This window comes from Anser brachyrhynchus (assembly GCF_964034855.1).
Source record: "Anser brachyrhynchus genome assembly, chromosome: 1".
Lineage (NCBI taxonomy): Eukaryota > Metazoa > Chordata > Aves > Anseriformes > Anatidae > Anser > Anser brachyrhynchus.
Window position 1 is genome coordinate 194059048 of NC_137694.1, and position 22658 is coordinate 194081705.

The 22658-nt window shown below is 42.6% G+C and overlaps 1 protein-coding gene and 1 long non-coding RNA gene across 15 annotated transcripts in view; one reads left to right on the forward strand and one right to left on the reverse strand.

Moving 5' to 3' along the window:
- Positions 1 to 683: 683 nt before the first annotated feature.
- ZC3H12C (zinc finger CCCH-type containing 12C) overlaps positions 684 to 22658 on the reverse strand; it is a 47726-nt gene continuing 25751 nt past the window's right edge. For all 14 annotated transcript variants that reach the window (XM_080580408.1, XM_080580405.1, XM_080580409.1 and 11 more), the window contains 4 exons: positions 11826 to 11965; positions 8500 to 8734; positions 7357 to 7463; positions 684 to 6173 (listed from right to left, as the gene is read on the reverse strand). In XM_080580408.1, coding sequence (XP_080436534.1) covers positions 4774 to 6173; positions 7357 to 7463; positions 8500 to 8734; positions 11826 to 11965 — 1882 coding nt within the window. In that variant the 3' untranslated portion in view covers positions 684 to 4773. The remainder of the gene's footprint in view (positions 6174 to 7356; positions 7464 to 8499; positions 8735 to 11825; positions 11966 to 22658) is intronic.
- Positions 11972 to 17942, forward strand: LOC308189955. Its single transcript, XR_013946750.1, has 3 exons — positions 11972 to 13367; positions 13959 to 14057; positions 14197 to 17942. It is a non-coding gene; the product is annotated as an uncharacterized lncRNA (long non-coding RNA).

Here is a 22658-nt window from a genome sequence, read left to right on the forward strand (position 1 = left end):
CAAGCACGCATTATGCTCATCCCTCGGGACCTGAAAACGGAAGATGGAAAATGATTTGCAGCACGCTCACAGCTATCAACAGCTCGGTGTATTCGGTAGTGCCTGCATAAACAGCTCCTGTATTTCCCAGACACCAGCGTACCGCCTGGTAACGCGCTGCACAGAAAACCCAGCGTACGGGAGTAGGATCCACACGCGTGGAGACGTTCTACGTGTGATAGATCACGACACCACCAGCTCCTGGTGAAGCCTTAAGATATCCATGAAATGTATGAAATGCATGCTAGAACATCTGAACGTGAAATCTGAACACAGCTCGCGTTATCTACCGAAAGGTTAGCTGGAACAACCGTTTCATCACACAGATGATTTTGGGATTAGTTACACGGTTAGTCTGAACAATGCACACACACACATTGAATTCCAACAAAATTCTTAGACTAAACTTCTCTATAATTTACAAAGTATATAAAATGCACGATTTGACATTTAAAAAAACCTCAGCCCTTTTGTAAGAAAACAAAACAAGGCCATAGGGTTTTGTTTTGTTTTAAGCTTTAATCTGTTGTTTTTTTATTTCCAACAGCTTAAGTTCCTATGCTAAATAAAAAACATAAACGGCACTCCACCACGGCCTTATAATGCAAGGAATAAATTAGCAAGAGTCACACTGTAAATCAAAATAAATAATTTCTAAATTATTTTTATTAAAAAATGGTCTCTTTAATTGCACAGTATTTTAATTTCTCAGTAGCAATGCAAAGTCAGTTGGGTGTTGTATTATTCTAAATGCTTTAGACAGTACAAAAAGCATCTCGCTTTTTTTTTTTTTTTTCAAGCTTCACACGTCAAAAACATCAAAGTTGGTCAAACCAGCAACTGATAGAACTGACAAGGGTTTTGGTAGTCTCGCGAGGTGCTGCGGCACCTCTCCCCCGGGCACTGCGTCCTCCCTCTGTCACCCCGCGGGGACAAGAGCCGCCGGCTTCCCGCTCCAAGTGAGGTACTCCGGTTTGCACTGACGGGTTTGGTATTTTTGGAGAAGTGTTCACCAGTAACTACTACTTTCACAGCAGAAGGTCGGCAACAAGTCAGCAACAGTCCGCATACTCAAAGGCTGCAAAAGTCCCCTTCAAGGGCATCCCCAGGCTGGCACTCCTCCTTTTTGGGGTGTTCCACGAACACGGCAGACTTCTGGCTCTCCTCGGAGCTACTCTGCAGCGGAGCACCGAGCGACAGTTCAGACATACCACAGACAACGGGACACCTGAAAGGATGTGGCCTTACCTCGGAGCATTAGCGGTAGTTGGCAAGTGAGTTTAAGGTATTAAAAAACAAAATAACAAAACAACAACATGACATTTCGGGATTTTTTTCAAAAAAGACATCTTAGTGATTAACACTGTCGCAGCCTGGGCACGTTGCGCTCAAAGTCAGGTATCCACGGGGCATTTTAAGAACTCTAAATGTTGGCAACACACTTCATACACAAAACTGTTGTGGGCAGATGCCTAATGTCAACGTGCCCTCAAAACACCGTGTATCTACACACCATTACTGAGGGAGCTATAATGGCTTGGATTGTATTTAAAAATACGGAATTTCTGCTAAGTATCAAAACAACTCTTGAGTAGTGAAGACAAGGGAAAGCGCTGCCCTCTTTTTAGGGGTGGGACAGGCCTAACTGTGCTTTATTCTCTCTAACTCCAGCACTTGCAGCAAGGACAATGTTAACGAGCCACCTTTTACTGTTTAAGATGCTACGGTTCAGTTATTTGCATCAACGCAACTACACCAACAGGCGCGGTACTGACCAGTACCATCGCGTTCGTGCTTAGCACTGGTTTCCTCTCTACAGACTGATCTCCTCCTGGAGGGGGAGGTCACACACACCTCCTCCTTCCCTCTGCTACTCACAACAACAACAAAGGAAATACCAAGGCCAACGCTTTGTCCGCTGCGTGTTTTCTTTACCCAACATAAGAGCCTAAGGGGAACTAGCACATCATTGCACAACACTAAGAACCACCAAATATCTCCCGTTCTTATACTTTTAAAGCATTTTCAGTGCTTCAGCACGAAGCACAGAACGTACGGCAAGGATTCCCCCGCCACCACCGCGCTTCTGGGGGCTCGACACCGCACGCGGCGGCGCCACTGCCGGCAGCTCCGACCTGGGCACGGCGGCGCTGCTCGAAGCCTTCTGAGGCTCGCGTGACAGGGAGGAAAGATGAAACGCCTCTTCTACATGCACACGCTTCTGTTCGCGTTTAAGGAATTCATCTTTTGGCAGAAGTGAATTCCTACATAAAAATGAATGTAGAAACTCATCAAAAACACAAATACAGTAACTGCAGTACTAAAACAGCTGCATCTACACTATGGTGTAGTACTTCAGTGTAATTCAGTTTTTAAAAAATCTTAGAGTACAACTGAGATGAGACCCATTTACCACTCCAAACCTCAGCGCTAGCGCTGCACCAACGTCTACGTTCAGACATGCTCTACAGATAGCGACCCACCAAACCAAGGGAAAAACTACTGTCAAACAGACAACTCAGGCTAGATTATGTACAGCACCTCCTGTATTGTCACAGGGACAGGCGAATGCAGATCCCACGCCAAATCAGCAGTAAAAGCCGTCTGGAACACTACTTCCTGAATTAGTTTGCTGAACATGGTTCAGATTATTGGATATGTCTATAAGCACAATGCTCTTTAGAAGCATTTACTGTATACCCAAATCCTACTCACCGCAACACACGGTGTCGCGCAAGTAGTGAAAATGTCTTCGTATTCAAAGGTGCTTGGACATCATTTTCAGGCAGCATTTTACCTTTATTTTAGTGAGTTTACACTACAAAGATTTTAGAAGGAAGAAGATCCCAATAGTTTCTTTCTTTCTTTTTTTTTTTAATATGTTAAATTGAGACAGACACCTAAATAAATATCTATTTTTACTCGCCTAAGTCTATTCTATGTCTGAAAACTCTAATTTTCCAATAAGGGATAAAATGTTGCCCAAAAGACTATAGTTATACGTTTGTGTTTCTACTAAATCTACAAATCAAAATAGTTCTCAGTTAAAAAGATACAATTTGTATCAACAGTAAAAGGTACTTTCTGGTTCTTCAGGGCCTTTAAATTCCAGCAAGTGTACCAAAATTATCAGCAGTAATAGTGTAAACTAGTGGTTTTTTTAACACTGAAAAACATTACAACGGATGGAAACCTAAAACTGTAGGTAACTGACTATGTCACGTTAAGTACAACTGACATCAATTGCAAGATCTATTTCTATTTTATATATATATATATATATAAAAGCTTACGAGGTGCTAGTAAAACCCATGACTTTAACCAGAAATATCCCTTACTAGTACTAAAACAGACTTGTTTTGTCTGTTTCTAAAACTACACTATTTGTGGCAAGAATCAGGCCTCCACGATGCAACAGGCCAAGGACTAACCTCAGGAACACATACAGCCTCTTCTCTCCCCGCGACACTCCCTCCCCAACCGAAACAGAAAAAAGTTTAAGTTATTATTTTGAGCTACAATATCATTACCATAGTGCAGTTAATAAACGTTGCATATCCTCAACACACAAACCCTTTTCAGGCCAGCCTTGATAAATAGCAAGAAAAAATCAAACAGTATCTTAAATACAAAACTTGCATTGAGATAATTAAATTCATTTAAAAACAGGTAAATATTTTATGAAAAGCGTATTTTATCCAGTACACTGGTGCAGCAATACAAAGAAAAACACATAAAACAACTAAACAGAACCCTATGATTTCAGGCCCCTTTCTACTGACCAGGAGTACACAAAGCTGGAAAACAGCACATGGGGATTGAAACAAGGTGGCCTGTTTTTAGGAGGTACTGAGTGTTTGCAGTTTGTGGTAGGTTCGAAGGGGGCTGCAAATTCTCAGCACCTTTGAAAATCAGGCAGTAAGGCTTTCCACCTTATCCATAAATTAGTAAAAAATAAAAATTATAAGAAAAAAATTGTCCTCTGATTGCATTTGATCTTACTAATCAACTGCATCAACAAAACATGTAGCTATTTAAACAAAACAAAGAGCAATGAAAAGTGCCATACTATAAATTACTAATATATCGTTACCCATTTCACCGTTAACTGGTAACTCAATTATTCGTTTAAAAAATAAAGTCAGTGCTGTAGTAAATCTTTGTTTCCTATAAATATGATTATAGCACACAAAAAAAAAAAGCCCACAAAAACAAACAAACAAACAAACAAGGTGTTGTAAAAAGTTCAAAAACTTGGCTTGAAAATTGTCTGCTGGAAGAAGCAAAATCCTCCCTCTGCAGGTCGTTTTGACACCCCGCAGCCCAAGGACAAACATCCAGCAAGTTAAAAAACAAAACCGAAAATCGCAACAACATGTAACAAGGATAGAAAGTGCTGCATATAAACCCCTGATGCACCAAAGATTATAACCAGAGACGACAGATTTTTTTTTTTTTCATATATATATATATGTATATATTAATTTAAACTGGAGCATCCTCCAGCCATGAAAATAGCCATTTAAAAATTTTCAAACTAGAACACAAAACATACCGGGTACTTCGGATGCATGGGGCTATACATACAGACTCCATGATACAGTATTTCACATAAACGGATTACTATATAACCTCCTTGCTGAGAAGGAGATCCCAAATGCTATTGTAGCAAACCTCCCTCAGCATTAGAGCTGAGCTGAAAAACTACTAGACACCACAAAGATGCATCATCTCTCAATAACCTAGCTGAGATTTCTCCACTAAGATGGCTGCGGCGAGCTGCTGCGCGTCCGTCACGTGAGGGTTTTTTTTCATGACAATCCTCACAAGATCGGGGGGGAAGATGTTGCACAGGTTTATGTAAACCTTCTCCCTGGTGTCTTGGTGCCTCGGGGGGTCTTGAGGGATTCCACAGTAAGGTACGCGCCAGGGCTGGTCCTGCTGTTCGGGCAGGCTTTGGAAGGCAAACTGCTCGTAGCACGGCTGCGTGGGGTTACTGGGCAAGGAGTAGGTCTGACGGTAGCCGTAGGCATCGACCCCGTAACTCTGCCTGTCCCAGCTTCCAAGCCCGTCTTGGCCAGAAAAAGGCTTCCTGTGTCTCAGTGGAGAATTATCGTACAAACGCGAGTCCGAAATGCTGTCGATTCTGGTGGACACGAGGGCTCTGCCCAGGTGCATGGTCTTTGAGTGCGGCGAGCTCTGAGACGCTGGGTAGTCGTTTGGGCAACTAGAACGAGCACCGACTGCTGGATGCTGCAGATGCACAGCCATGTACGGAACTGGAGGTTTGTGGTGATGCTTTGGTTCTTCGTGACTGTAACTCTGCACTCGTGTTAGAGGCTCGTGGTAGCTCTGTAAGAAGGGCTGAGAGTTAAGGCGGCCGTGGGGGTGCATGTGCTGGCACTTCAAGTTCTCCTCCAGCTGCGGGTCAGGCGAACTCATGTAGGAGCGGTCGCTGTAACCCACATAGGAATCACTGCTGCCACAACTAACGCTCCCTTCACTGCTGCAGTCAGAAGCCACAGAGCTGATCCTATAATCTGTGTCCAAGGAGAAGCGCCTTTCGGGACTACGTGGACCAGATATACTCAGATTTGAATACGCGTTCAGCATAGAGTAATACCCTACATCCACGGGAGACTCACATTTTGGATACTGGTCGTAAGGCATTGGCGTTCCATGATTTTTGGTTGCCATCATCACTGTAGGAGGATATTGTCCCTGTGGTCTTTGATCCTGAGGTGGGAAATGGACTCCGGATGGAAGGCCGTTGGTTAAAGGTGCAGTACTTTGGGGTTTTGCAGCAGAGGAACTTGGTATGCTAACTAAGGAAGGTACAGACCTGGTTTCCAATTTGTTTTTGGTGGGAAGCTTTTCCTCCAAGTCTTGATAGACTTGAGTCCTTATACTAGGATCCGATTGCCTTTTCGGAGCGGCACGCTTAAGCTCAGAAGTGCCATCATTCTTAGTACTACAGGGAACACTATTGCTTTTTACCAGTCCTCCTTCACTTGTAGTTTTGGCAGCTGTGCTTCTAGACATGGCACGAAGCTCATCAGCTACAGATCGCTGAGGCTGATTTCCTCTTTCTGGATGATAGTATTTGCACTTGTGTCCATAGGTACATTTCTTCCCTGTTAACACAAACATAATGAGATTAAAAACGTGCAGTAAAATCTGTTAACTGTTAATGAAAATGCCTCTCATTTAAAGTTTTGCTGACAATTTGAAAGATTGATCAGAGGGCTGCAGCACCTCTCCTATGAAGACAGACTGAGGGAGTTGGGGTTGTTTAGTCTGGAGAAGAGAAGGCTCTGGGGAGACCTTACAGCAGCCTTCCAGTACCTAAAGGGGGCCTACAGGAAAGCTGGGGACGGACTGTCAGGGAGTGTAGTGATAGGATGCAGGGGAATGGCTTTAAACTACAAGAGGGGAGATTTAGATTAGATATAAGGAAGAAATTATTTGCTCAGAGGGTGGTGAGGCCCTGGCATAGGCTGCCCAGAGAAGCTGTGGATGCCCCATCCCTGGAGGTGCTCAAGGCCAGGCTGGATGGGGCTTTGGGCAACCTGGTCTGGTGGGAGGTGTCCCTGCCCATCGCAGGGGGCTGAAATTTGATGATGTTTAAGGTCCCTTCCAACCCAAACCATTCTGTGTTTCTAAAAGGATCGTGCAAATGGTTTTGTGTGACATGGTGAGATCTAGGATCTCCTTTCTTGAATTGTCAGTAAAAGAGGCAGTGGTAATGTGCTGCAGTAACTGCTGTAGGAATACAGACCAACACCACCAGCCGCATTTTGAGCTGAACACGATGCCATCTGTGTGTATGCGCACACGTGCTGTATTGCGCTAAGGAGATATACAAGTGGGAAACTTAACATGAAAATCATAGAGTCATAAGAGCAGCAAACGTTCAGCTCAGTCAAGATGCTGGTGTGCCTGTAAGGAAGGTGAGTAGCTAAACGTCAGGCAGCTCAATCCATTTTCTGGCAGAAAACTTAGATGTGCTATGGACAAAGCACATTATAAAATGGCTTTCTGGAGCCTGAGGAATTTAGGTGATGTTTTGGATCTCTTCCTACCAATGATTAATGAAGTTGCTCCTTTAGTTCAACTGGTACACAGAAATGTTCTTTAGCTAGCACATGTAAAAAAATGACTAACTCCAGTGCTCAGCTTTTCAAACATTCTCAGGCTAAGACAATAACGTAAGAACCTCTGTTTAAAAGTTTTATTTTTGGCAGCGTTAAAATAAAGCAGGAGTTCAGTCCCCAGTCCCAGCAGTACAGAAAGCACATGAACAGAAAAACAAATTACCATATGGACAAGGTTGCTTCTTATGTTCTGGCACAATAGGCTTCTTCCTAAGAAAATTGTCCAGACTTGGGCCATGGCGGCCAAGAGGATCATCAGGAGGCATAAATCTGTAAGGCAACAAAAAGGTATTATGGAAGCAAATGCCTTTTCATATTCCTCATGCAATGATCAAGAACCTCACGACTGCGTCCCACACCGTAAGCTGCCATGCTAACATTTTTAAGCCTGGGTACTTTCAGAGCTGCTTTGAAATCAGCTGCAGCTCTTGACGTCCCTGTCCTGCAGCGATGCAAGACCACCTTTCTGCTGCGGGTGCTACCTGAGAGACCAGTCACACAAACAGACTGTGTGGACACCCCTCGTCTGCTTCAGGCACCTCTAATCTGGCCCAGCTGACTGCCCTGCAGCAAGGCAGGGCTGCACACAACCCACCCCTAAACCAGTGCAAGGGCAGCAATTTCTTAAAACAGCACGACTAGATTTGCAAAACTGCTGATTGTCAAAGGCTTTTTCATCATTACTGAGGCACTCAAATACAAATGTCTGCTTGGCAGAGTACTGAGACCTTCCCACTACAAGAAGACACCAGTATTAAATTGCAGGTGACACTTAGGCCAGGGGTATGAATTTACCAGAGATGGATCTAAGTAGATGGTTCAGCTAGAGACCTCCTGAAGTCCATTCCAATTTGGGTTGCTCTATGACTTTATGATTTAGGAAAGTAACCATAGGTACCCAAAAATGCTGGCTCAGTACATCAAGAAAACTGAAATACCATACTGTAGCATACGTACAATATAGCATTTACATTGGCATACACTAGAAGAGGCAAATAATTTTACAATATAAAGATATAAACATATTGCCATAAAAAGGTCTGGCAAAAAACAAACAAACAAAACAAACAAACAAACAAACAAAAACAAGTTCAAGTACTTTTATTCAGAACACCAAATCTATGACAAACTATTCCTTCTATTTTCCTGCATCTACTTTAATGATTTCGGTGGAAGACAAATTTGTACAAGTCTTCACACTGTCGTTTCCTCATTTATTTTACTTAGTTATTTAGTTATTTTAGTTTCGTTTTAGTTATTTTTACTTTTCCTCAGTTATTTTACTTAGAAGGATAGAATGACTTACTTGTCATTAACAAATGAATACATCAGCAAGCGTTCATCTATGAACTTCTTCCATTCAGGCTTCTCATTAGCTAGATCCCTGTAGTTGTCATTAGAAACAATGATGCCATCTGACTCAAAGGCCAGCTTCACTATGAACCGGTCATCGTAGCATACCACCCTTCTCCCTTGCACTCGGCGGGACGGTGTGAACACAAGAATCTTCTCTTTTTCTAATTTACGCAAGATCTCTTGATCTACAAGGAATAAGAATCAAAGGTCAAAAAAAATAAAAAGAAAGTAAAGAAAAAGATGTTTGTTTCACCTCTGAAGACATTAGATTTTAGGAAGAAAACCCAAGCATTTAGGACTAACAACGTCTTAAAAGGCTACAGCCCTGCAGAAGATGTGTGATGTGTGATACTTGAAGTTACAGGCAGCAATCAACCAGCAATGCCTTCAAAACCAAACCAAAGCAAATGAAAACCTTCCACTACACAGCATTTCTCTAAGAGCAACACAGGGGACCTTGTTCACTTCGCTGTGGTTAAAAGAAACACTGCTTACCAAAACTCCTGTGAAAAACCCCTCTGCTTGAGGGAAAAAAGTCTTAAATCTTACTTAATGTCCGTGATTAGGAAGGTTACACCCAGCTACAGCCAGAGGTTTTCCGTAACTGAGCTCTGTGGTAATGATACAACTCTTCCATCCTGTTGTGGTACCCCGCCAGCAAGAAATATCTTTTGCAACAACTTCGGTAGCTTAAATTAATGGAACTGCCTCATTAAAGTCTCTCCACATCATGAGAAGGGTACTCCTAGTACCCGTAAGGACTAGAAAACCTATGTTGTGTACAGACATTCAGGCTCTCCACAAATTTTAATAATATCTGCTAAAAAGACTTCTGATGTCATCTTGTAACCATATAAATAAAGCAACAGAATTTTTACTTATTTTTTTACTGCCAGTATTGGCTCAGAACTTATCTTTCACTGAAGAGTTTCCAATGTTATGTATGAAGTCTTACCAAACCCAAAAAGGTTTCTCTTCATCCTGCTGAGTAAGTGTTTAACATCTGATGTAATTCCTTCTTGTCCTACACAGTCCTTCAGTCACCCCTCCAAAAGCATCCTCTCTTTCTTTTTATTGAACCCGGAGGCCCTGAGGAGCTCAGACTACCAAGAAGGTGACCTGGACTAAGACTCCGGGTGTAGCACCAGTGCACCTAGCGCTGGGGCACCCCTGCCTTCTGTTGTTTCTGCTAGCTATCACTCTCCTCAGAGCAGACAAGCTACAAAAGAAAAATAAGCAGAAAGCTAGGCAACACCTACAACTGCAGAAGACACTTGCATGCTGAATATGAGTCATGGCTTTTAATAATGGTTTAAATCTCAAATAACTCAGCTGTTTTGTAGCACAAGAAACTCGACAGGGAAGATGTTCCATCCAGAAAAAAAAAAAAGACTCCAATACAGCACTAATATTACAAATATGCAATATATTTCATGCAAGCATTTATCTGCTTACTAGAAAAAACACAAGATTAGAAATGATTTTCTAAGGAGCCTTTTTGTAGGCATTTTTCTCCCTGTGTGGTAGATGATGAGTGAGAGTCTGAAGGAAAGTGATTTTTCCCCATTAAGAACAAAAAATCTGCCAAGTCTAGATGAATGACGGGTAGTAATAAGAAAAATGCAGTCATTACATAGTCCAAGAAGTTTCTTATAAATATGGACAGTCTAGAACCATTAGTTAGTCATTTGAGACTTTTTCAAAATTCCAGATGGCCACGTATTTCAGATACATCTCTCCAGAAACGGAGTATCAGCACAATGTATTTCGCAAGACTGTTGGCCAACAGGCTCCCTGCATCCTGATTAAAATTTTGTTTTACAGAAGACACAATAAACTGCTTTGGTTTTCCTCCCATTTTCAGGGTCCATGATGACACGCAGGAAATTTAGTTTTTCATGGTAGACAACTGGTCAACTCTAAGACTTCCTACTTGCTTGAAACTCCTTTCAGGGCTTCTAGGCCGAGCCACAGCTCCAGCAGATGTTATATTTCAATTCTACATAGTCAACTCTTTATTACTTAGCCAATGCTCTTCTCATACCTCAAACACTAGTACAGTGAAACAACTTGATCAAGACCAGCTCTTATGAAAGGCAATATATCTTCTTTCTCGGGGTATGGTTTTCTGTATTATCTTTGCAATAGCCTATAGCAAACATTTACCTGACTACCTTCAAGAGAAAGGCTCCACACTGCCTCTGTTGAGTGGATGACAACAGCTTTCCAAATGCTTTCTTGCACTAACATTGCACGCTCTTGTAGCAATAGGGCAAATGAAACGAAGAGTTGTAAAGACCTTTCCAGCTCTTCAGAAATGCACGTGCAAATCAAAACATGCTTCCATATTATTTTAGAAATCATAGCTACTATTCTCATAAGCTTCCCTTCCTTTGCACCAGGGGAGGTCCAGGTTGGAAATGAGGAGACATTTCTTCTCAGAAAGAGCAGTCAGGCATTGGGACGGGTTGCCCAGGGAGGTGGTGGAGTCACCGTCCCTGGGGGTGTTCAAGGAAAGGTTGGACGTGGTGCTTAGGGATATGGTTTAGTGGGTGACATTGGTGGTAGGGGGATGGTTGGACCAGATGATCTTGGAGGTCTTTTCCAGACTTAATGATTCTGTGATTCTATGTTTAAAATGAAAAAAAAAAAGGCAAAAAAAAAAAAGCCCTAATTCTCCTCTGCTTCAGCTTTAGGGCAGAAGTGGGACAACTCTCCATACTCCATACAGAACAAAGAAGCTGGATAAAGAAGTAAATGCCTCGACAGCTTTTTTTTTTTTTTAATAAGCACATTTAAAACAGACATTTTCAAAAGCTTTCTCACTTGTTAACAGTAGCGTTCAAAAGGAGAACTGTTCCCTTTCTGCCAGGATCATTCCTCACTCCCGGCGCAGGGCAGAGTGACTCACCGCAGGTGACTGGCAGACAGGCCAGGCTGGCAGACTGCTCACCACAAGAACCATCTCTTGGTGAATCACTGCCTTCAAACCTTTGCTGCCAATGCTACATGGTTGGAACAGGTTTAAAAAATGGCAGTAATGTTCTTGAAGAAGTAAGTAGCAATATTAAGGGAAAACTTATAAGGCGAGCAGAAAGGGAGGACTTGGTGATAACATTACTTTGCCTTTTTCCTTCCTGAAGATTGCAATGAAGTTGCTACACCAAAGATACTTTCTATTACAGTCTTTCATTTTTTATGATCTGTTCATTTGTGCAGTAGCATTCACATTGTACAAAGCATCAAACAAACCAGTAAAGGCAGAACAGAGCTTACCTGTGATGAGAGCATCGGGTCTTGACTGTTCTTTCCTCCATGCTGGCACAAACACTGTAACATCCTTATGGCCTCTTTCCAAAAACCAGTCTACTGCCAATTTGATTCCTCGACAAGAAAATACTTCTTTATTCCCATGGCTGAAACACACATTAAAATTCCTTGTTATATGACTTTGCTTTTCTGTGAGCGCACAAGGAACACAGCGAAACACAAATCTCCCCATCCAGGATCATGTTGTTCACTTGTTTCAGGGTTTCTAAAGGCAACTGGGGGTCAGTCTGAGCCTTGCTCAAACGCTGCTATCACTTGCAAAATGGTATGGCAGAGGGACAATGAATCTGCTGAGTATTTTTAGTATCTCTAAACAGATTAGACAAATAGGAAAAATACAAGCACAGAGTGTTAAAAATCCTCACAGCCCAACCAAAAATCTGTGTATAACAACCCCCACAGAGACTTGGTAAGGGAAGGCTGAAATACCCCATGAAAGAGCGCAACTTTTTGAGGAAATGCAGGCAATGAACACGGAGCCCCTGTGTGCACGGGGCCTGAAGGGCCAGCAGGGTCCCAGCACAGGAGCTCGGCGAGCTCCCATCTGAGCAGAGGAAGAGGAGGAGGACTCCTAACCCCAGGGGGAGGCAGGAGCTCTGCAAGACAGATTAGGGCAAACTGGAGACTGAAGTCAACAAAAGAAAACTAAGAATTTGCTTAGTGCTGCACTTAGGAAGGTGAAATTAATTGTGTATTAAAAAAAAAACACGGAGAGACACAAGTTCAGCAGAATACGATCAGACACAAGCAAAACAAAAGATGTGCGTCCATTGTGCAATAACTGTCTGAGGTAAGGCAAGGGATGCAATTATTTCATTTTCTAAAGGCAGATGAGTCCTCAGCTGACTTCCACATCCAATTTCAGGCACTGCATATTATGAAAGATAGAGAGAAACTGGAGAGGATCCAAAAGAAAGCAAAACGAAACCTATGGGGAAAGGTTGGAAGAACTTCATGTAGTTAATCTGGGAAAAAAAAAAAGTCTTAATACACTGGATGCAATCGAAACGTAAGACAGCAACCAACCACTGGGCCTCCATGGAAAGGTTCTAGTCTCGGGGAGGCCGCAGGGGTGGCTGCTGTGAGGAGAGGTCAGAGGCTCCCCATGCTGGATACAGCTGATTCCAGCTTGCTGCCCAACAGGCCTGTCAGAGAAGCTGGTCGTACCTCTGTGAAAATACACTTAAGAAAGGGCAAAAGCACGGCACAGTCAGAGGAGAAGGTAATGAGGGACCCCCAAGGCCAGAGGAGGAGGAGGTGCTCTGTGGGAGAGCAGGTACCTCCCTCAGAGGGACTGCGACCAGGGATGGGGCCATGCTGGAGCAGGCACAGCCCCGGAGGGACTGCGGCCTGTGGAGGGCCCGTGCTAGAGCGCAGGAAGAAAAGCATGAAAAGGAAGGAGCAGCGCAGACAGATGTGTCCTGAGCCCAACCCCCTACACCACTCATGGCCTCACGGAAGGGACTGAATGTAACCTGGGGAGGAGAGGTGCCTGCAGTGAGCGTGGGGATAAGGAAGCAGGGAGGAGAGGGGGCTGAAGTGAAGCGAGTGTGGAAAAGGGAAAAGAGAGACATTTTCCCTCATGTATTTTAATGTTTGTCTTTTTTGTTTTCCAGTATCTGAGTAAGTAATTAGATAATTATTAACTGCTTATAAACTAAAATAAATTTCCCAAGTTGAGACTTTTTTGCTTGCATCAATACTTAGTGAGTCATTTCCCTGTCATTATTTTGAGTTTTCTTGCTGGTGTTCCTCCTGTTTTCTCCCCTGTCCTGCTGTGGGGTGGTGGTGAGCAAGCAGCTGGCTGGGTGCTTGGCTGCCAGCTGGGGCCAGCCCATCCTGGTCCCACTGGGTAGGGACACAAAAGTCACTATAACGTGTGTATGGAACAGCTAAGCAATGCACTAGAAAAATCTTTCTAATCAATTAACGGGACAATCTGCCTAGGGGTGTTTTGAGATCTCCTCATGGGACACGTTTAAGAACAAGCCAGATGGCTCCTCTGGGGCTGGTCCGAGCTTTGTCCCCACACAAACAAGAAGGCTGGCAATTTTTCTAAGGTCTTTCCCAACCCCACAGGTCTATGTAGCAGAAGAGACACGCGGGCACAAGAGCAAGCCACCAGCTTTCGCCTGACAGGCTTGTTGCATACACTGCATCACCTGCTTTTCCAGAAAGGTAGGAGACAATTCATTCACCGAGGAACGGTTTGTGACAGGGACAATATGATGACACACCTAAAAGTTCTTCCTACTTTCAAGTTGCTAAGTAAATATAAACACAAGAAAAGTTATTAAAAATCTTTTTTTTTTTTCAGTACAGCCATTCTAAAGTATCCTTTCTAAACCACAGCACTGCCCTATGTTCCTTGGTAGTTTGAGGAAACTTGAGTAACTGCGCACTGGATGAAGCGCTACAGGAATAATGAGGAAAAAAATTAGAAACTGTGTTCAGATTCCAGAAGCCTGCACAGGATGTGGCCTACACCTTCGTATGTGTCCGGGGGCTGAGAGATGTTGAATCGTGGCTAACACCCTCACAAAGAACCATCCTCAGCAGAGGCTGTGTTGAAGGTCACAGGCCCCACAAAAGAAGAACAAAAAAAAAAAATAGAAAAAAAGAAGACTACCACATTTCTGTTTTAAGGAAGTACTTGCATTATTTCCTCTCCAATGACACTGGAAACAGGACCTGGGAACATAAATCAAGATATTGCAATTGCTGCAGACTGCAACAATCAAAGTTTGCGGGTTTTAGCTGGCACAAGGAACTCTCTAAGGATTGCTTAAGTCCATCTCCTTGCCTACAGGGCTATACTAGGAAGACTGTAGGGCACAAGAGATTTATGTACCTTCATAGCCTGTTTAGCTATGGGTAGAGACCTCTGCAATAGTACATTCCTTGCTTTGTACATTACTGTAATGTAATACACTATTACATTGTAATAACACAACAATAATAAACTACATACAATATTTTTTCTAGGCATCACTTTATATCATACAATTATTCTTGCATTTGTTTAGCTGAAAGAGCAGTATGTATTTTGTAACTTCCCAGGAATGGGAAGCCAAACCATGCACAGATGCATCACATTTAAAATCCACACATATGCACAGAAAAAAAATGGCCAAGAGTATTTCCAGCTATGGCAAATGTAATTACACCCCCCTGTGATAACACACATGCAGGACTCCTGGGTGTGTTCAGGGGGCAGGCCAAGCACCACGTTTTTATTTTTGCTGAGTGATGCAGGGTTTCTTCCCTGCATGCATCAGTCAGCCTCCCTTGTGGAGCCTGATACAAGAAGTTACTGCTCGTGCTATCAGCAGATCGTGTGCAACCACGCACATATTGCAATCCATTTTAAAACAGTCAGGAAGGGTTTCTTCCAGCTACTAAATTCCAGTGAAATCACCGTGCTGATATTACTCCAAACAATCTCCATGGTTTCAAATGGATAAAACCACTTTTCACTCCTTACGGTGAACCAGCGTTTTGTTAGAGAACATTTTACTAACAGTATGAACAGTATGTTTCTCCCCATAAATCGGATAAATCACTTCTGGAAGGAAATCCTGGCCTCTCTGAAAGAAATGAAAATTCTTTCCTGCTGCTCTCCGCTGGGTTGGAATTCAAGCCACACTGTTCAAGGCAGAGCAAGGATCAGGCAGTTCAGCTCCTCAGCTTTCTCTTTCCTAACACAGACCATTGAAATATTCTCAAACAGAGCATAAATTTGAAATATACTTAAACTCCACATAACAGAAATGGGAAATATATTACAATCCATACAAGCTTTTCAGCATTGCTGAGCAAGTGGATTTACAGCTCACATAAGTCTTCACATTTTTTTGCTTCTCTTCAAAGGCATGCCTAAGCTAGTATCTGAACCGATAAAAATTCCCCCCCCAAAAAAATTTGAATTATTAGTGAAAAAGGCTGAAAAATGTGATTAAAATTTGTTCTTTTTTTGTTTTGTGGTTATGCAGATTTGACACTCTCCTTTTTGTGATCTTTGTGCTTCATCAGCTTTATGATATATCATGATGAAAAGACTGAAATCATGCTTCTTCCTCTTTCTTCCTTCTGATTATTTGTAAAGAGAAGAAATATTTGTATTTCTTTGTCAAGAAGCTTTGTTTTTTTTAAAAAAAAAAGAAAACTCTTCCAAATATTGCAAGTATTTGGAAGCTCTGGGCAGTCAGGATAACAGCAATAGCAAATTAGTGTATTCTGCTTTGTTTCTGTTTGCCGACTGTATTTGAACTACTGCTCCAAGTTAAAGGAAAATAAAGAATATTCCTCAAGAAGTATCTATTACTCTTTCATACCATGCATGAATGATTTCTTTTTGTTACTACCTTCATGTTTGGCCTATCGATAGACGTGGTTTTATTTTTAAAATAAAAAAAAAAGCTAGTAGTACTACACCGAACACTTCCTGAGCAAAATCAGTCAAGCATTTTCTAGGCTGACAGAGTTAGTAGAAAAGTGGTAAAATATCTGATGAGAGCATTTTCATTTTCTCGGTTACCTTCCTAGCCCCTAGATTAGATTTTCAAGCGATTAAGTGATGGAAAGGAGTTATGGTATACTCCTGAAACACTGACTAATAACAATAGTTGCAAGGCTTCTGCCATGCTGTAATCCAATATTCAACCCAAAATTTGGCTCAGATTTTGAAAGCTGCAGAATACAAACTAATGACATTAGAGCTGAGAGCTGTAATAAGGTCTGTGGCAATTCATATACAGGCCTTTATCTAAGTGAATTCTGTACACAACAAATAGTTCACAGATAAAAGTATATTTATTAAAAAACAAGAACAACAAAACTAAAATGTTGATCAGTCTAGTACATTTAGAGGTGATTTTCTTAAATTTAGAGGATTTTCTTCCACCATTTCACGGTGGGGAAGCAGTCCACCAGAGAGATAAGAATTTCCACCCTGGATGAGTGACTCATTAGCCTGGCAGGCTGGTTTTATCACTAACCTCATCCCTCCTCGCCCTCCCTTTTATTATTATAACGAAATTTAAAATAATAATAAAGCTCCACCAATTTCCTGACCAGGGTAATAATTTGTTCCAAAGCATTTCTCAGTAACCAGAGCCTTCCATCCTGCTTCTTATCTGCATTTTGGTGCAGATGTGAAGTGGATCAAACAGTTTACATTTTCTTTTTTTTCCCCATTAGTCCAAATGACTCCAGTGCTTTGAGGTCTCTTTGAGGTCTTTGAGGGAAGAGGCCTTGTATCAAAGGCCTGTATGAAAACACCACTCCAGCTGCAGGACTTCCAGTGCTGGGGCACTCTCAGGAGCACGGCAACTGCTGGCACCGGCCAGACACGCATGCGGGTGCGTGACCGAGCCAGAGTCACGCACTCAGCAGTCAGAGTTCAAAACAGACAAAGAGAAGTTACACTCAGAGCTGCCAGTAACAGGCTCCCATCCACATGATCGTTACTTGTTGGAAAAATATTTTTATCTATTGCTTAAAGCGGCTTCTCAAAATAATGTAAGAAACAAGTCAGACCACGGAGAAAAGGCTGCTTTAGTGCCATGTTAGTGCCGGTGCCACTGAGGGATGAACGTCTCAACCAGTGTTCTTGTGGCTACTGAGCTCAGCAGCAGACAGTCTGAGAAGAGGCTAATGCAGCTGAATTGTTGGTTAATTATCACAATACATAAGCAATTTAATTGCTAGATGGAAACTACATCTGGCATATAGGAGACAAAACCAATCACCCTTTGGTTGACACTGCACGAAGATTTGCAGCTGTGGAAAAACTGTGTAGTCTGGGTATCAGCAAACCCTTTACTACGGCCAAATGGCCTGCGTCGTGATTAACACACGTGGAGAGGACTCAGATACCTAAAGAGATGTCCAGTGCTGGCTGAGGCACCTTTGGGTATCTCCTGCACATCCTCCAGCTGAATGCCCCTCCTGAACAGCATTGGTGCTGTCATACCTGCCAGGTGTGGACGTGCATTTCTGATACCGCCGAGCGCCTAGACCATCCAGCTGGAGGCAAGGCTGGGCACGAAAGCTGTAAGAAAACTGTAAAAGTTGTGCCTTTCTGAAGTGGGAGCGCATTTAACTAAAAAACAAAAAGTCAGCATCTTCCTCTCCCAAATAAAAGTTAGGTATGCAATGGACATCTCAGGTGGCACTGTCCTTGTGCAAGGATGTACCACCAATACGGCTGGGGTTTTCCAAACGGGGAAGCTGAAGTTCAATGCCTACCTCGTCTTGGAATACTAAGGGCGAAGGTTTCAGAAAAATCTAATTATTCAGAATAAGATTCACTGATTTCAACCAGAAAACCCGCATGACACATGATCAAAACTTCAGTTCTTTCTCCTACGTAATTCTGAAAGTGGTTGAATAAAAATTCTAATACAGCCATTACATGCTTACCATTCTTGTCTTCACATTGCTTTCACCATAAGCACAGCAACAAGGTTCAGACTTTGTTTACACGTTTTCAGCACAAAGTTTTATGTACATTTACGTAAAACCTGTAATTCATTGTCCCTGTCAGTAAAGAAAGTGAAGGCACCCACAGTTGCCTTGTAAAGGTAATAAATATGGGACAGAAGCACATAAATAACATAGTGAAAGTTTTGCAATTGTCTTTGTAACTAACAACACTGTTTCTTACTCTGTACTCTTGCTGGCAAAAGGCTGACTTTGATTCCAGCAAAGAAAAGCATCGCAGCAGTAACTAATTTCAGGCAATTTTCAGAGTCCCAACCTTATCCTTGAAAAGGACAAGCAAAGGAAAAGGACTGTGTCAAATAAGCCACAGCCTATTTTCTCTCTTCAGAAGGAACTCTCTGAACCTCTGCAGTAAAGTCTTAAAAAGAAAGGGCAAAAACCCCTCAAATCCTTGTCTCTGCTGCCTCGTGGAGAAACAGGACCTTCTCCCCTCCACTCCAGACGAAGCAGCCTGGGATGCACAAAAAGCGGATCCAGGACAGACAACAGACACAGGGGTGAAGAGGTGATAATCGGTAGTTGCTAGATAGGCAAAGATTACCTTCTTTTGTCTACCTCTGTTAAGTAAATGGAAAATTTAAGTTAGCTTAAAGGTTCAAATGGGGATACAGAACTACTGTGTACTGAAAGGTGTTATCTGTATAGTATCTGCTGCGCAGTTTGCACTAAGTAAGGTGCTGAGTATAGTGCTTCTGTATAGTGGCCAAATGCTTTTCTTACTCTTGTGGACTATAGTTCTAAATTACAATTTTGCATTACAATGAATACAATCTAGAACACTGTTCTGCAGCACAGTTACATCTACACAACTCTCTGCAATGTCAGTGTACTTCGCTGCATAAGTATGGTACGAGTGAATCCCAGGTTTCTACCCCGCAGTCCAGCTTCACTCTCAGTTTTAGTGAATGTACAGCAAGTGCTCTACACCTGCTCTAAGGGATTATCCAGTCTACTCTTCAGATCTAATTTTAAATTAGGTACACGCACACACAAGCCAGTCTCATCTGTAGGATTGGTTTAAGAAAAGAGTGTGTGTGTGTGTGTTGAAAGAGGGGGGGAATGTTGCTTTGTTTTCACACTTTAACCAATTCATATTCTTTAGCCAATATTGGAGCATTAAAATATGAAATACACAAGATGCATCTGATCAACTGTTCTCAGTTTAAGGCACAAACAACAAGCAATGCCACCTCAAAGTATAAGAAAGATTTTCCAAGCATTAGTGAATGTCAGGAAGCCCACTACAGTAAGAGAGTTTTAGCAAGCTTGCTAAAGCAGCTTGTCTGGAACGGCAGCCACCGGACTAGACCGGCACCCAAACCAGCCAGAGTGAGTTATTCTGGCCCAAGCCTGGATCTATGCTGCCCTTTATCCTCAAGGGACTCACAAATCTACCCACCATCACTTGGCTTTAGGCAACCAGCTACACAAATACGAACATCCAGCCACATAATCAGACAAGTCCTTCCTCCTTTGTTTCAGACCTAGCTGTTCTCCCAACCACCAAGACATCTGGTTTCATTTACAGGTCTAATGGAAAAAATAACCCTAATTTAGAAGAAAAAAAAAGTCAGAAATGAAGCTGAATCAACTCAGCTTGCAGCTGTGCTGTCACCAGATAAGATGCAGAGAGGGAAGCATCACTTTCAGGCTCACCTCTCAGTGCCAGGAAGTCACCCTGTGTCCCTCCCTGGATGTGCTGTGAAACCACATCCCTAGACGCAAAATGGAGACAGGGCAGCACGCAGTCTCTGATGCTTCCAGAAGAGGACAGCTGTCTCGCCTCACTTGTATTATTGAGCATTGCTCACCTCAACTTTCACCAGAATACCTCCCTTCCTCCCCCATACACCAAATTGATCCCTTAAAGGAAAACAAGCAGTTCTTATTTAGAGTAATTATAATAGTAAATCAGTATGTACATGTCTTATGACAACAGAGGGATAAGAAGTCTAATAAGTCTACCCGTTTCTGTGAGAACATACAAGAAAACTTCCAAGACTAGCTATGGTCTTGCTTTTCCTGTTAGCAGCTCCGAAGTGGGCTAGTTGGCAACAGCTTGGAAAAGCAAAGAGGAAAGAAAAACAATAGACTGTGCCAGTTCATAGGTGTTAGGTACTCATAACAGTACCCTGGGCATACAGAGATACAGAAATTTGAATAAGATGTCTGAACTGCAGGAGAACTCCTGTATCTTACATGCAAACCAACAACATTCAAAGCAGTGGGAAAAAGCTGAACTCCTTCCTTTTAAGTATTTAAAGTATTTATTTACTATTACCTATTTTCTCGAAGGGGAGAGGACCTATCCTGCAGGTAAACTGGTTGCATAGCTAGTGTCAGCAACAGGTGCACAAATTTTTTTTTATTTTATTTTATTTTTTTTTACAAACATGGGACCCTCTTCCACAATCAAGGACTGATCTCTAGCTAAACATGGAATCCACTTGGCCAAGCAGAACAAACACATCTTTGCCAACTGGCTGAATGAAAGCAGAGCAAAAGTGTCTTTGAAGCAGAGCAAAACCCAGAAGTTTCTAGAGTGCATTGATGACAACTTCTTAGCATTGGTGACTGAGGAAACCAACATGGGAACCTTGCTGGACCTCGTACTTACAGGCAAGGAAGAACTGGTCAGGGATATGAAGGTCACGGGCAGCCTTGGCTGCAGTGACCTGAGTGGTGTTCAGGAGCCTTCAAAGAAAGAGCAATGGAAAAAGCACAATCACAACCCTGGACTTCAGAAGAGCAGACTCTACCCTGTTTAGAAGAATCCCATGGGATATGGCCCTGGAGAGAAGAAGTAGGTACCTTGTCACAAAGGATGTGAGAAGGCTGAAGGTACTCAATGCTTTCTTTACTCTGGTCTTTACTGGAAAGATTTGCCTTCAGGAATCTTGGTCCAAGGAAAGTCTGGAGCAAGGAAGGCTTCTCCTTGGCAGAGGTCCGGGAACACTTCAACTGGACATTCCCAAACCACTGGGTCCTGACAGGATGCATTCAGGAGTGCTGGCTGATGACACTGTGAGGCCATTCTTGGTAACCTCTGAAAGGTCATGGTGAATGTGGATGTTCCTGAGGACTGGCAGAGAAACGGGCCAACAGGAACCTCAGCAAGTTCAACACACGGAAACGCCAATCCTGCAGCTGGGGAGGAATAACCCCAGACATCAGTACAAACTGGGGGCCACCAAGTGGAAAGCAAGTCTGAAGAGAATGACTCTGGGGGTTCTGGTGTGCACTGAGCTGGCCATGAGCCAGCAATGTGCCTTTGTAGCATGGAAGACCAACAGAGTCCTTGGATGCATTTAGGAAAAGCGTTGCCAGCAGGTTGAGGGAGGTGATCCTTCTTCTCTGCTCAGTCCTTGTGAGACACATCTGGTGTGCTGGGTTCAGTGCTGGGCTCCCCCATGTAAGAATAGATATGGGCATACTGGAGCAAGCCCAGCGAATGGCAACAAAGATAATTAAGGGACTGGAGCATCTGTCACACCAGGAGAGGCCGACAGGGCTGGGACTGGTGAACAGAAGGCTCAGGGAGATCTTATCCATATGTATAAATACCTTATAGGGAGAGAATAAAGAAGACTGAAACAGACTTCTCAGTGGTGTCCAGTGACACGACGAGAGGCAATGAGCACTAACAAAAATACAAGAAATTTTGTTGAAACATAAAAAAAAAAAAAAATCAACTTCCTTATAGTGAGGGCATTCAAACACTGGCCCAGAGAACACGTGCAATCTCTATCCTTAAACACATTTGAAACCCAAATGACCATGGCCTAGAATTGACACTACTCTGTGCAGGGGGACTGGACTAGAAAACCTTAAGAAGTCCCTTCCAAACTCAATGATTCTATCAGATAAAGTTGGTGAAAAAGAAGTAAAGAGCTGTTAATTATGTTCTTAGATACAGACTAAATCAGTTAATATAATAGTTTTTCTACCTTAAGGCCCTGTAGCATGCATAGCATGGACTCACATTTGGCCCGTTTTATGTAGGCATCAAGGAAGTAACTGAGAATAGGAAGTCATATCCTTATTACTTAAGGTAATAGCTGAATAAAAATCAGGGAAAAGTGACCGGTCTGGAGCTACTGAAATCTGTTGGGTGCAGTTAATGGGAGTAGGGCACCTTAAGTTCAGGCATCACATTTGAGCAATGCAAACTAACTAACACACAAGTGTTTTGGATTTCTGTAAAAGGCAGTTCAAATCCATTTTAGCATCAGAATAGTGTTTGTTCAACTGGACAAAACTCCTTTACAACTCAAG